Source organism: Hemitrygon akajei, chromosome 23, assembly GCF_048418815.1.
Source record: "Hemitrygon akajei chromosome 23, sHemAka1.3, whole genome shotgun sequence".
NCBI classification, from domain to species: domain Eukaryota; kingdom Metazoa; phylum Chordata; class Chondrichthyes; order Myliobatiformes; family Dasyatidae; genus Hemitrygon; species Hemitrygon akajei.
This window is the reverse complement of record NC_133146.1, coordinates 54,153,623-54,169,754: the sequence shown is the minus strand read 5'-3', so window position 1 is coordinate 54,169,754 and position 16,132 is coordinate 54,153,623. Positions and strand designations below refer to the sequence as shown.

At 39.6% G+C, this 16,132-nt stretch overlaps 1 protein-coding gene across 9 annotated transcripts in view; it reads left to right on the top strand.

Moving 5' to 3' along the window:
- LOC140715456 (uncharacterized) overlaps positions 1–16,132 on the top strand; it is a 274,016-nt gene that overhangs the window by 201,884 nt on the left and 56,000 nt on the right. For all 9 annotated transcript variants that reach the window (XM_073027670.1, XM_073027672.1, XM_073027667.1 and 6 more), the window contains one exon: positions 365–489. In XM_073027670.1, the coding sequence (XP_072883771.1) occupies positions 365–489 (125 nt within the window). The remainder of the gene's footprint in view (positions 1–364; positions 490–16,132) is intronic.

The following is a 16,132-nucleotide window of genomic DNA, read 5'->3' as shown; positions in this document are numbered from 1 at the left end:
AAGAATGTCATTTCTTTGGAGCATAAAAGATGCTTAGTCAGCAATAACCTCATTCACATATGTGAACAGGAAGTCATCCATTTCTCTGCTGCATTGAATTGAACTACAAGATACCTTGTGGACGGTACCAGTAAAGAAATGGCTTATAGCCCGTGGCATATTCTGTCTCCGGTGCAGTGGGCTCGATGGACGTGGTCTGCTGTGTGCGGTGGAGGAGATTATAGACTCCAGTTTATGCAGCAAATAACCAGCACTAGGCATGTTCTCTTGATTTTATTGCAGAGATATAAGAACAAAAGGCATGGGGTTAGAATTTCAATAGCTTGGAATAAATTTTTCACAAGATGTGTTCATTGTCTTTTAGGAGCTCAGACTCGGAGGGAGCCTTTGAGACACCAGAAGAGACAACACCTGTCAAAGTCCCTCCCCAGCTCACTCCTACCGCTGCTGAAAAGGAAAGTCAGGAGCAGATCCCCTCAGAAGATTCAGGTAAAGAAAGACAACTATGATTATCAAGGAAATCTGAAGGTTTAATTGATAACATAGACCTTCTTAAGCATTATACAGTACAGGCAAAGTAAAGGTATTTTAAGTGGAGAGTCAGTTTGCATTTCCTGATGTTTACTGTTGCTTCTGATGCAATTCATCCTAACATGCCATTCTGAGAAGTCCACCTTTGTCAAATCAGGCGGAAATAGAGAAAAACTGTTTATTTTTTTTTAAAAACTACCTATTTATTGAGATGGAATAGGCCCTTCTGGCCCTTTGAGCCACGATGCCCAGCAATCCCCTGATGTATCTAAGCCTAATCACAGGACAATTTACAAAGAGCGATTAACCTATCAACCGGTACATCTTTGGACTGTAGGAGGACACCAGGGTACCCGGAGGAAACCATATAAACTCCTCACAGGCAGCAGCTGGATTGAACTTGGGTCGCCTGTACTGCAAAGTATTGTGCTAACCTCTAGGCTACCAGGCTGACCTAAGAAGATCAAGCAAGTCATCATCAAATAACTATAATTAGTCTTTCCTTCATGCAAATGTTCAGTTAGGTATTCCTGTATGCAGTACATTTGTTGTGAACAAGTGAACAAGCTGGTAGTGCCCAAGCATTGACCCACCTGTTTTTAACTCAAAATAAATTTTCAGTGCCCTTTAAGAGCATAACAAAATCGAGAAATTGTGTTGATGAATTGTTAACCTGCAAAATACAAAGGGTGATTGATAAGTTCATTGGCTTAAGGTAGAAGGAGTCAATTTTAGAAAACCTAGTACATTTATTTTTTCTACATTTGCACATTTAGTCCGGCGATCGTGGAGCATACGGATCCCTTCTTTGTAGAAGTCGACGTCTTGGACCTCCAGAAGTGGTCTGCAGCAGGGGTAATTGATAAGTTTGTGGCCTAAGTTAGAAGGAAATGTTATTAACTTCAAACTTTCTGCATTTTCACTCAGAGTTGAACTGCACATGCATGTAACGAGATCTGTATAATGGATCTCCTTCTACCTTAGGCCACGAACTTATCAATCACCCCTGCTGTGGACCACTTCTACAAAGAAGGGATTTGTATGCTCCACGACCGCTGGACTTAGTGTGTGCATGTAGGAGAGAACTATGTTGAAAAATAAATGTGCTAGGTTTTCTAAAATTGACTCCTTCTACCTTAGGCCATGAACTTATTAATCACCCCTTGTACAGAGATGACATTGTTAACTGCCTTGAAAATCTTTCTAATAACTCCTTTTGTTTTCTAATCAAAGTCATTCAGTAGTAAAATGTGTGTGAGAATCACTAGGATTTTTAAGAGTACAGAACTGGTCAGACCCAAAAGTAATTGACCTTCAAACAATGGGTTTGATATTTTCAATTCTGGGTGACAGATTTTAGAATATGGTTTGTAACAGACATTTCAAGTTGCTTTTGGAAATCCCTGCCAGTGTTGGCTGTATCATCGTTCAGCGTGGTAAATTTGAGGATGGGAAGGTGGGTGGGGGAGTGCTATTTCCTGGGAGAGCAGTGGTCCAGGTTATATTTGGAAGTCCTAGAGAACCATTCTATTTTCTCTAGAAACTCCAGTTCCAAATTGATCTGTATTGGGTGTTTTCAGCTCCATTGCTAACAAAGGATAAAGCACAGTTTGACCAGGTCCAGTGATAATGGTGTGTTGTCATTTACATCATCTCAAACTACTGCATTAAAGAGCTGAACATTATGGACATCTGGTACTTGGTGCCATTTGCTGTGGACCCAACTGCAGCTTCAGTCTTACCAAAATGTTGAAGTTAGCCATCCCATTTTGAGGCTGTTTATCCCTTTATAATACCAAGGCAATCAAATTAAAATTGATACCAATAAGTGAAACGGATTTCATTTCAATTGGTTACTAATATGGTGGTTGCATTGAAGCCCAAGTCGCTGTGATCACTTATCAGTGATGATATTGTATCGGGCATTGAAGTGGTTACTAAAACAAACCAATACTGCGGAGGGATTGAGAACGGGGATTGACATTGTGTGACGCGCTTCCAAATAACTGAGTTCCAAGTCGACAAAAGCAGTTCAGCCCCTTATCACGAAACCGGCAAAGACGAACGATCTTATACCGATATAAAAAACTAATGAAACCTAATTAGTGATATAGCGAATTAAGAGTGATTAGCATTCAAATTAGTGTAATTAAGCAGTCTACCAAAAAAAATCATCTACCCCCACCACCCCCCGCCCCCCGGCTCGCTCCTTCTCACCTAAACTAAACTAACTAAGACAAAGTGTGAATACTTAACTATACTCATTTGTTTCTACCACTCCCCAACCCACATGACAAATTACCAAAATCCATAATAAATGTGCAGCACAAAATATAATACAGACAGAAAACAGATACATGGCTCCTCCAGGCATTGTTGCTTAAGCAGGTTCTTTTCCTGCAATAATTCACTCTAAAACCTCTCAACATTACTGTTTCAGACTTCAGAGAGGAGGTCAGGAATATACTAGAGGATGTTATCATTAAAAAGAAAAAAAGTATTGAATGTCTCAGTAGGCACACTTCTGAGTAATTCCCCAGGATGTGTCACACGCTAAAATGACAGGCGGGGAAAATATTGTTGAGGTCCTGACAGATTTTTAAATCTTTGCTGGTCATGGATGAGCTGCCAGATGATTGGATGACAGTAAATATGGCATTTTAATTATTCAACAAGAGCAGTGGTAATAAGGCAAGTAATTCCAGCCAAGCAACAATTGTTAGTGTTAGTGTTGCCATTGAGTAATGGTAATGGTAGGCTTAATGTTAATTGGAAAAGATTCTGAGGGACAGGATAAATTTACATTTGGAAAGACAGGAAAGATTAATCAGGGATAGTCATTGTAGGTTCGTCTCACTAATCTGATTATGTTTGTGAAATATTTTGATGAGGGCGGTGCAGTTGATGGATATCTGGAAGATCTTTAATAAGGTCCCTGGAAGTCTGGTCCTAAAAGACAGAGTCCATGGGATCCCATTTGGCAAATTGGAACCACAGTTGCAGATACAAGAGACTGCGGATGCCGGAATCCAGAGCTGAAGGAACTCATCAGGTCAGGCAGCATCTACGGAGGGAAAAGGACAGTTGACAATTTTAATGTGTGGATCTGCAGTTCATTTGGTATTGGGAAGCAGAGGGCAATGGTTAGAATCTATTTTGTGATTAGAAGCCAATGATGAGTGGCGTGTCTCAGGGATTGATGCAGAGACCCTTGCAGTTTGCTAAATATGGATCTGAGCATAGGACAGAAGTACCCACCCGTTTTTATGCCATGGACCCCTACCATTAACTGAGGAGTCTGTGGATCACGGGCTGGGAACCCCTGGTGTAGGCTTACAAATGAAGAAAAGTTAGTAATGTTAATGATAGGAGGATAGCCTCAAGTTACAGAATGTATTGATCAGCTGGTAAATGGGGTAAAGCAATGTGAGGTGATACATATTGGGAGTCTTAATGAAAATAGGGCATAAACCAAAAATGTCCATAAGTTCTTAAAGTTGGCAATGTAGGTTGATAAGGTGATGAAGAAGGCATACAGGGTGCTTGTGCTCAATAGCTAGAGCATAGAATATAAGAGCATGGAGGCATATGCATCTTCATAAAACCTTGCCAAAGCCACAGCTGCAGTTCTGGTGGCCAGGCTGTAGGATGGGCAGTAGAAGTTGCCCTGCAGTGGGATGGTTTTCCAGGATATCGCCTGGAAAGCAATGTTTCAATTCTGAGGGGAGACTGGACAGGTGGAGTTTGTTCTCCTTGGGGAGAGGAGGCGAAAAGGGAACCTGATAGAGGCCTGCAGAATTATGAATGCCATTGATAAAATGGATAGTGAGAAACATTTCTCCTGAATGGAGATGTCTAAAACCAGGTTTAAGTTTAAACTAGGAGTAATAGGGTTAGAGGAGATCTGAGTAAATAGAGAAAAAGGTGATTGCAATCTGGAGTGCACTGCCCGGGAAGGTGGTGGAGGGAAAGGCTTTCACAACATCATCATCATCATTATGTGCCCTGTCGTATGACATGGATGGTCAAGGTGATCATGATTGTTCTTGGCAAATTTTTCTCCAGAAGTGGCTTGCCATTTGCCTTCTTCTGGATAGTGCCTTTACAAGATAATTGACCCCCAGCAATTATCAATACTCTTCAGAGGTTGTCTGCCTGGCATCAATGGCATCATAACAAGGACTTGTGATATGCATCAGTTCCTCATACGACCATCCACTACCTGCTCCCATGGCTTCACATGGCCCTGATTTGGGGGGGAAGGGGTGTGACTAAGCAGATGCTACACCTTGCCCAAGGGTGATTAGTGGTTATTGGAAGGAAGAGGCACCTTACACCTCCTTTGGTAGAGATGTATCTTCACTCCACCATTTGGATGAGCATTAGATTTGCCAAGACATAGAGGGCTATGGACCAAGTGCTGGTAAATACGTTAGTATTGATGGGTACTTGATTGGTTACATGGACATGTTGTGCCTGCTCCTGTACTGCTTGATGCAATGACTTTATGACAATGCATTTGCTGCGTGTTTTATTTTGCAGTGAAGGCATACCGTCCTGCAGAAATTTTGTACTAGTTTGCATTTTTTAATGATCGACATAAATATTTGGTTCCATGAGGTGTGTTATGTTTTGTAACTTCAAAATGTTAAATTAATTCAAAGAAAACACAAGAGTCCAAAAATACAGGTGTAGTTCGAGTTTACTTTAAGTTGGGCACGCACGTATCACGTGGTAGCATGATGATGTACATAGTTAATGTATTTTTACATATAACCCATAATAATTATTTAAATGAACAGGAATGCTTAACCAAGCAATATATATACAAGATTACTCAAATATTATTGAAATATTAAATACACAACAAAGTGGAAGCAGTAACAGCTACGTAAAAGTTCTCTAGAGTATTTGGTATTTAGTGCTTTAAGCCAACCTGAATACATGCTTGTCATTTGGATCCTTTCAATAGCTATCCAGAATGCAATAATAAATGTCCTCAAGCCTTTATTTAAGTGTTTAAGAATACTCAAATGCTGTATTTACCTGAACTGACCATAAACAACAATTGGACTCAAAATCGCGCTGGCCATTATTGGTGGTTAACTGTTCATGTATCTATGAGACAGAATATCCTCATGAGAGAGCATTTCATTCAAGTAATAACCAATGCTATTCATCTGGTATTTTTGCAGAGAGAATAAATGTGTGTTGTGACAGAGAAAAACATTACTTCATGCTGGTTGTTTTGTTGTCACTAATCAAATTTGATGCCAGCAGGAGTTTACATATAGATCACGATGTGCAAATCTCTGTTGCTCCTTAAAAACTGAATCTAGTTAGGATTTCCACAGGCAATTTTAATTTTAATGTTCATATTTTATTGCTGAATACAATGATGGGAAAGCCATCTAATTCTAAAAACCCAGACTGTTTTATTTGAAAAACATGCGTATGAATGAAGGGTTTCGGCCCGAAACGTCGTCAGTACCTCCTCCCATAGATGCTGTCTGGCCTGCTGAGTTCTGCCAGCATTTTGTATTTTTACATATGAATGAATTAATTATTTAAACTAATGCTGGATTTTCTGTGTAGTTCTGATAGTTGAGAAATCAAAGCAGTGAAAGGGGATTTAAAGATCCATTGAAGAAACTTGGGTTATATTCCCAGGAATAAACCTGTTGAAGTTTTTGAGATAATAAGAGGAATAGAAAGAAGAGGTAGGGAGAAATTTCACTGGTGGTGGACTCCAGGATGAGAAATATAGTTTAAGAGAGCCCATTTGTTCAGCAGAGAAGCTAAGATTTTTAAAGTCTAAAGGCTGTAGAAAAATGAAATGCCTCTCTGCAAAACAAAATTGATGCCAGGTGTAACTGTCTGAGATTCATAGATCTGTGTTTGGCAAATTGATGAACATTTGGATTAAAGGGGGTTACTTGGAGTTAGATCACAGGTAAGCCAATGTGTCACTGAGAGAACTTGTTCATTTTTACTTTGCTTTGAACTGATGCCACAACACTTAAAGAACAGCAGTTCTTTGCGCATTATTAGTGAGATCTTGAATAACCTTGGTCTAGTCCAGTATTTATTTTAATCTTTGCAACACTTCTGATGGTGATTCATCAGTTTTGGTAAATCCTGAGACTGTAAAGATGTTTTGTATATAAAATGCTAAAATTAACTAAAGCTAAATATCTTAGTCAGAGCCATATTTAATGCCTATATTTTAAGAGTTATGTATTTGTCATTTAGTACATCAATAAATGCATAATATCAGTTAAAGTAATACAGACTCTGATTGCTGACATCCTGAACTTGGAAAGCCTTTTGTGTAGTCCAAGATTAGTTTTCTGGTGGTCTACGTTCTTTAGAGCAGGAGTTCCCAATTTTTTTTAATGACATGGATCCCTACCATGGATCCGTGGATCTCAGGTTGGCAACCCCTGCTATAGAGAAACTCAGTCGCACACAATCAATAAGCGATAAAAGTTTATTGGAAAGACAGTCAAATAGTTGTTATAATGTTCTCTACACTGTATTTTGTGTTAACCCAGATTCATCCTAATCCAATTTGTGAGTGTTTACAGAGCAAGAGCATTCACAATGCAATATTATGGGGTCCCTTGTGTAATACCAGAGGTGAAACTAGCTTACTGGTTTGAGCTTGATGTTCCCTACTAATGTGTTGCAAGTTCTTGTAGCACCACAGAAGTAACCCTTTTATGCAGTTTTTTGGGAACATACCACAAGTTTAGTGACACTCTTTCAGTCACAGGACTGGGTTACTATTGAGTGAATGGATGTAATGGGGCTGGGAGTGGAAGGGAAAGTGTTTCCAGTAGGATTGAGAGACCTGAACAGTATGGGGAAGAACTGTATCAAGGTGAGCTTTTATTTTGCAAGACTTCTAGCTCCTAATGACAGAAAATTGCCTAGGAAATCCTTGTAAATCCAAACACTAGTGCAGTCACTAATTACCCATGTGGGGAAGCCTACGATGCAGTCTAACACCTTTAGCTGCTCCATCATTTCTTGTGGGCGGAAGAGAAAGGTAACTCAAATCTCTTCTCCTTTTGTGTGGAGTTTGGCTGATCTTCCTGAGGTAGGAGTGAGCAGATTGCAATGTGTGGCAGAGATCCGCAGCAGCACTGTAGTCCACTGGTTAGAACTGCTCTCTTACAGCTCTGACTACCTGGGTCCCATCTTGGTCTGTATAGAGTTTGCACATTCAACCTATGACAACCAGGATTTCCACCGATTGCCCATTTCCTGCCCAATGCCAATGTCATGGTAGTTGAATTGAACTGAATTGACTTTATTTCTTACATCCTTCACATACATGAGGCATAAAAATCTTTGTTGCATCTCCATCTAAATGTGCCATGTGCAATTATAGTAATTTATAATAAATAGAACATTCAATGAATACAGAGTACACTCAAGTCAGCATGACTTCATCAGTCTGATGGCCTGGTGGAAGAAGCTGTCCTGGAGCCTGTTGGTCCTGGCTTTTATGCGGTGTTACTGCTTCCCGGATGGTAGCAACTGGAATAGATTGTGGTTGGGATGGCTTGGGTCCCCAATGATCCTACGGGCCCTTTTTACACACCCGCTTTTGTAAATGTCCTGAATCATGGGAAGTTCACAACTACAGATGCACTGGGCTGTCCGCACCTCTCTCTGCAGAGTCCTGCGATTAAGGGAAGTACAACTCCCGTACCAGACAGTGATGCTGTAAGTCAGGATGCTCTCAGTTGTGCCCCTGTAGAAAGTTCTTAGGATTTAAGGGCCCTTATCAAACTTCCTCAACAGTCTAAGGTGAAAGAGAAGCTGTTGTGCCTTTTTCACCATAGAGCTGGTGTGTACAGACCACGTGAGATCCTCGGTGATGTGGATGCTGAGGAACTTGAAGCTGTTTACCCTCTCAAACCCTGATCCATTGATGTCAATAGGGGTTAGCCCATCTCCATTCCTGCTGTAATCCACAGCCAGCTCCTTTGTTTTTGCGACATTGAGGGAGAGGTTGTTTTCTTGACACTGTGTCAGAGAGATGACTTCTTCCCTGTAGGCCACATCATTATTGTTTGAGATAAGGCCATTCAATGTAGTGTCGGCAAATTTAGTAGGCTTGTTGGTTACTGTAAATTGCCCTGAATGCAGGCATGTGGCAAGCAATTGTGGAAGCGTCAGGAGGAATCGATGGGGTGGTGAGAGGAAAGACAGGTTGGTGTAGGTGCACGTGTAAGGCTGGAGAATTAAGAACAGCAAACAAACAACTAGCAGATACATTGAATACATGAAAGAGCAAACACGAGGAAATCTGCAGATGCTGGAAATTCAAACAACACACACAAAATGCTAGTGGAACACAGCAGGCCAGGCAGCATCTATAAGGAGAAGTACTGTCGACGTTTTGGGCCGAGACCCTTCGTCAGGACTAACTGAAAGGAGAGATACTAAGAGATTTAAAAGTAGTGGGGGGAGGGGGAAATGTGAAATGATAGGAGAAGACCGGAGGGGGTGGGATGAAGCTAAGAGCTGGAAAGGTGATTGGCGAAAGTGATACAGAGCTGGAGAAGGGAAAGGATCATGGGACGGGAGGCCTCAGGAGAAAGAAAGGGGGAGGGGGGGAGCACCAGAGGGAGATGGAGAACAGGCAGAGTGATGGGCAGAGGGAGAGAGAAAAACAAACAACTAAATATGTCAGGGATGCGGTAAGAAGGGGAGATCCTGCTTTCTTGACAGTAGAGGAGGCCATGGATAGACATATCACAATGGGAATGGGACGTGGAATTAAAATGTGTGGCCACTGGGAGATCCTGCTCCCCCAGTGGCCACACATTTTAATTCCACGTCCCATTCCCATTCTGATATGTCTATCCATGGCCTCCTCTATTGTCAAGAAGAATCCACACTCAGGTTGGAGGAACAACACCTTATATACCGGCCTGGTAGCCTCCAACCTGATGGCATGAACATTGACTTCTCTAACTTCCGTTACTGCCCCTCCTCCCCTTCTTACCCCATCCCTGACATATTTAGTTGTTTGTTTTTTTTCTCTCTCTCTGCCCATCACTCTGCCTGTTCTCCATCTCCCTCTGGTGCTCCCCCCCTCCCCCTTTCTTTCTCCCGAGGCCTCCTGTCCCATGATCCTTTCCCTTCTCCAGCTCTGTATCACTTTCGCCAATCACCTTTCCAGCTCTTAGCTTCATCCCACCCCCTCCGGTCTTCTCCTATCATTTCACATTTCCCCCTCCCCTCACTACTTTCGAATCTCTTAGTATCTTTCCTTTAAGTTAGTCCTGACGAAGGTTTTCGGCCTGAAACGTCGACAGTGCTTCTCCTTATAGATGCTGCCTGGCCTGCTGTGTTCCACTAGCATTTTGTGTGAATACATGAAAGATATAGCTAACATAGCTATGATATCAGATCGTTAATTTCTATTGACATGGTAGAACTTATATAAAAAGTGATAAAGTATTGGAAAAACTTGGGGCTAAAGGCAGACCATGATCCACTGATCCTGCAAAGGGGCTGGAATTTAATAATAGGGAGGTTTGTGCAGAGAGTTGGTGGGGATCAACTGAAACAGTGTGTATAGTTTTAGTTCCCTTACCTAAAAAAAATATAAAGGAGATTCACCTTTTTGGGGTGAGAAGGTTGTCCTACCAAGCAACACCAAACAGTTTGCACCGATATTACAAAAAATTTAGAAAGACGATGGGTGACTTTATTTAAACATGTACGATCCTGAGAGGTCTTTGCCGGATTGATGTTGGGCTGCTTTTATTAGTAGGAGAGTCTAAAACCAAGGTAGCTACAAGATAGATCTAAAACTAAGCTATGTAGAATTTCTTTTCTCCAAGGGTCAGTGAATTCCCCCCACCCCAAAGAAAAAAATATTCTACATACCTTCCCATGGAAGGTGGGAGAACCTGAATCAATGGTGGATGACGGATTGAAGAATAAGGGGTATGTATAAGTGGCACGGAAGAGGAGTTGAGCTTTGCAGAGATAAGCCATAATCATATTATAATGGGAGGGGCAATTTTGAAGGGCCGGATGGTCTACTCCTGCAACTATTTACTTGTGATTCCTTCAGAAATGAAAAGGCTGCAGGTATGTCTTTCAATTAATTCAGATTGCAGGGAGAATTGAATATGTGCTCAACTTAAAAGATGGAAACAGAGCAAACTTGAATTTAAGTAATTTTATCACCTTCTTTGGGACATCGTAAGAAACTTCACAACATGGAGTTAACTGTGATATTCAGTTACCATGATTTTGTAAGATATGGAGGCAGCTGATGTGGACATAAATAAAGGCCTCTCAAACAACAATAGAGTAAGTTATCTGTAAACCTTTCTTTCTAGATATTGGATATGACGTAGAAATAAATGAAGTTCTTTGGTTTTTGACTGGAGTCATGGGTTCATTTAAGTAGGCGATATTGCCCACACACAATAGTTGCCACAAATTGTGTGCTCAAGTTTGAGAATATCAGATCAATTAAATTCTGAAAATGATATATTGGTTAACATTTTGGAATTGAGCTCCTCATTGGGACTCAGCATTTTTGGATGCTACCCAATTGAAGAGGCATGCTTCTGAAACATTAATCTATCTTTGTGTTTCATTGACACATTAGCACATTTTCATCTGTACTTCTACCAGGTGCAATATTTCTTGAGGTATCTGTTTTGAAAAGCGTCCAATGTGTTCATGCGATTTCTCTGCCATATTTTCAGTGCTGCAGTCCACTTAGTTGTGCAAGATTTGAACCCTGCTGAGATCGGCAGATTAGAGCACCAAGGAGTCATTTTCTCCAGATGCCTGTGTACATTAAATTTCTCAGAAAAAGCAAAGCGAAGAGGAACTTTACCAGTATTTGCAAATTGTAAATCCTGTCTGCAAGCCTGCAGAACATTCACATGAAGAATACAGTTAGGCTGTACAGTTTAGGTGCATTTAGGATGCTATTACAACAAATGCATCAAATGCTACAATACTTGATGTTGAAACTAACTATGAAACCTAGAAAGCTAAAAACACTCTGTTTCTGTAACACAATAATTTTATAAAGCTATTGGTACAATGTTTTGTTTAAAAGAGATTAAGTTGTATTTCTTGCAATAGAATTTGGACTATACCATTTATCACAAATTCAAGGCGATAGCTCTGGAGAACCTCCTGTGGTTCAATACAAAAAAACATAGATCTCCTCTTGGTGCCGTTCTTCACCAGTTCTATGCATGTAGTACAAGTTGAAGATAGAACTTCACTGAGATAAAAACACCAAATTTGCTGAAACGGCCATATTTTGTGTCGAAAGAGAAACTGGGATGCTAATGCATTTGTTGATAGCAGCTACCGTTACTTCCCAGGTCAGCAGCTAATGTAAAAACTGATAAGAAATCTGGCAATTCGCCTCTTTCTCTTGTTCCCATTGGAATTAAACTTGGCCTCTTGTTAAATTACTTAGACTATATGATAGTGCGACAAGTTGAGAGCTTATTAAGATAAGCTTATCTTATGTGTATTGAATGTTATATGAGATCTGAATTGTCTTTTGGACAAAAAAATGTGCCCAACACAATACTAGTTAATTGCTTATCAATGGGATATTTTGAGGTAACTGCTGTCTGGGGTAGGCCCTTTGAAAGCTGAAGTAATTTGCATAAATAGCTTTACTAATTGGATATTATATCAGTGATATTGCAGTTAAAAGGTTTTCCTGTTGATTTATTCTTTTCATTCCTTCTGCAAAGGTAAGTATTGCTTACTGGTGACAGAGTACCAGGGTTCCCAATAAAATACGAGAAGTTTTTTTTGGTAAGTGTAGTTGAAGAAAAAGTTTAAATCTGTATTCAGCTATTAAAGCTGATCTTAGAAGAAAGTATCTGTAATGGACAACATCTGGTGTGAAAATGTATGTTCATTCTTTTGTAATAGAGTGTGAAAGGAATCATACCGTAAAAGATTTTTTTAAAATATGGTGGAAAATACTGAGGCAAATTGCTTGTCTTGCAGGGCCACTGCAGTTTTTTTGTGTTATATTATAATAATGCTTTTACTTACTTCCATAATATTTAACTTTAACAATGGAAGAAAATGTTTGAATCCAGCTCAAAATTGATCAGATTCTGAATCACTTTATTGCCAGTATGTGAAACACACCAAAATCAATTGTGGCATGGTGCCAAGCATAAAACACAGGACAATGCCAGAACAGACAACATGATAGCAACCAACAGTTTACAAGACAGAAGTGTAAAAGCCTTGAGCAATCAACAATTAACACAAAAGTCATTAATCATAGTAAATCTGAACATATGAACAGACTAAATAATTATCAACACAACAATGAGAGCAGAAAGAATGGATGACAACCAAATAAGGCAGTTCAATGTGTATTTCTAAGTAATATTAAGTTGAGGAGTGTTTTCATAGAATTTGGTGAGATGATATAAAATAGTAAATCACATTATGAATATTTCCCAATATAAAGACGGTATTTGTATTGATCTGTTGGAATGATTACTAGGTGTTTATGACATATTTTATCAGCAGTTAGACACTGATGCACATGCTCAAACAAGCAAGTGCATGCTGTAGACAATGTTGAATTTCTTCATTGACTTCCCTTCCCCAAGAATGTGTAAAAAAGATGGTGAATTCACCTTTGATTGCTTATTTAGTTTTTATCTTTTAAACTGAACAATAATTTGCACTTACTTAATGCAGGTAAAATAGAGAAAAAAAAACTGATGCAAAATGTTTAAGAAACAGCCGAAAAGGAACATGGAAAGATGTCCGAGTTCTTAACGAACAGTTGTGTGTGCTTCAAAGCGAGTATTAAAGAAATGAACAATTAAAGGATTTAGGGATTAATTCCTCTCTAATCTTCGGGTTTATAGATGAGAGATAAAAAAGAAGTTTGTTGAAAAATAACACAGATGAAGGTTTATGTACTAAGCTCATCAGTTCTTCATTTCCTGGACAGAAAGATAGCATCCTGATAGATGATCATTTCTTGTGTCTCTGTGGATGAAGACTGACCAATCTGTCTGTCTATCTATCTATCTGCTTATTTCTTTATTGATTGATTGGGTGAGCACAGAATAGGCCCTTCTGGCCTTTCAAAGCACGGTGCCCACCAACTCCCCGACTGAACCCAACCCTAATCATGGGGCAATTTACAATAACCAATTAACCTCCTGACCCATATGCCTTTGGACTGTGGGAAGAATCTAGAAACCCAGGTGGTCACTTTGAGAGTGCACAAGCTCCTTACAGACAGCGGTGGGAATTGAACCTGGGTCGCTGATGATGTAAAGCGCTGTGCTAACCACTACACTACCATGCCATCCCTGAAATGCCTTGCACCAGTTTCCTTTCTACTTCAACCACATTAAAGAAATGCAAACTATTCTTCAGTTTAACAGATAAATCTATGCAAAGTTGAATTCATTATCTTTTTTTCACATTCCTAAGGGAAATCAATGAATAAATCGCACATTGTATCTAACATGCATGTGCTTGTTTCAGCATGTGCATCAGCATTAATTTAGCCTTTCCCCCAGACCACAACTTCTCTCCACCAAGTACACACTATAACACAATATATTTGTTCAAACTGGGGCTTGTTTTGCTGCAGTGAATAAATACAAGTTTGGATATTAATATCGAACAGAGCATATTTTAGGAACAGCAAGTATTCACATGTTATAGGAGCAATGGAAAAGAGAGAGTAGCAATTCTCTCTGTGACCCTTATGATTCTGTACACTGTAAGGCAACAGACAATGCACTGGTGGAAATATTCATTTAAGAGGACATATCTACATATCTTGATTTACATTTACAGTGTGGCAGATGTTTTGGTTCAGTTTACATTCAATAAGGTTGTAACGTTTGCAGAAATTTTTTCACATAATTGAAAACGAGTGTCTTTTGGTAACTTACTCTTCAATAACGCCACAAAGGAATAACTCAACAGTGGCTGCTATGAAAGTGTAGTGACCATTGTGAAAGTGGCTGCTGCTGAATTCAAATGGAAAGGCAGGTACACATCCATAAATAGGCAAGTTGTAATCATCTGTAAAAAAAAACCTGATTACTGTTAAAACCAACACCATTACTTCAAATGTCCAAGAGGAAAAGAATCTATCAACCTGATGTAATAAGGAATGGAGACCATTGTTAGATATCTTCTTCAGAGAGAACAGCTCATGCCTTTTCTTAGTGCAGGCTTATACATGAAGTGTTTTCTCTAACTATTTGATTTTCCTTCCCCAACAATAATCAGTATTACAGTCACCGGAGAGTCTATACAATCCAGAAGTAAATATTTGCTTTTTCAATAATACTTGCATTGATTCCCAAGGGCTCTTTAGTTTTGTACATTGAAAGTGTTTAATTATTTGAATGGTGTGTGTGTGTGTGTGTGTGTGTGTGTGTGTGTGTGTGTGTGTGTGTGTGTGTGTGTGTGTGTGTGTGTGTGTGTGTGTGTGTGTGTGTGTGTGTGTGTGTGTGTGTGTGTGTGTGTGTGTGTGTGTGTGTGTGTGTGTGTGTGTGTGTAAAATATGTAAATTAAAGTTGAATCCTTGAAGCCTGTGTTATATATCTCCAAAAAATAAAAGTAATTTAAAGGAAAAGACAGAGATTCCAAAATGTGAGTCAGGCTTAATTTTTACTTTGAGCAAGATGCGCCTATATCACGTGGTGATATGATGACATGTCATTCATGTGCTTTTACATATAATCTGTAATCAAGTATTTAAACAAAATCAAACAATATATTTACAATATGACTCAAATATTACTGAAATATTAAATACACAACAGCCTGTGCTGTTTCTCAGATCTGCAAAATAATTGCTATTTGCCTAATTCCATATACATGTAAACATAAAGACCTTTGATATGTTTTTTTCAATTTTATTAACATTCATTCATCTGCTGTTCTGACAGGTTTGGAATAGGTGGCTACAAATGACAAAATTCTCTCGTCATTACCTGCCCGTACCCAATTGTTCTCTTTCTTATATTGCATTAAAGAAGCTCAACGTGAATCCCATTCATAACAGAGTGTGTTAATAGTTCCACAAGATTGTTTCACATGTGACTTAAATATGATAAGCTGTCAACTCCTTCAGTATTATTTGGCTCCCTTCTAGCCGGAGCACTGAAAATCCCTGTTAGATAATGTAAACATTTTCTTCTTCTCGGTTTTTGTTTTGGGGAGGAATGTGTGTGCTGGGTGACTGGGTGATGAATCATCAGGAGTGCCTCTGAGCACACAGCTGTTGCTTCCTGTCTCCTTCCCATTTGTTCCAGAAAAAAACTGGCTTCAGATTTCGGCCCTATGTCCACCATGCGAGGGAAAACGAATGTAAGATGGTATGCTAAAACTTTAGATCGGTTAAAGGTTTGTCGTAGCCTCCACAAGTAAGATTGCTACTAACCTAGAAGTCATATTTCTGCTAACCCACTTTTATTGGTCTTGTTGCTTTACTCTGACTACGGAGAGAACTGGGGGGGGGGGGAATTTCCAGATGGAAAACCTGGAAGCAACTTGCTGAAATTGACAGTGCTTTTCT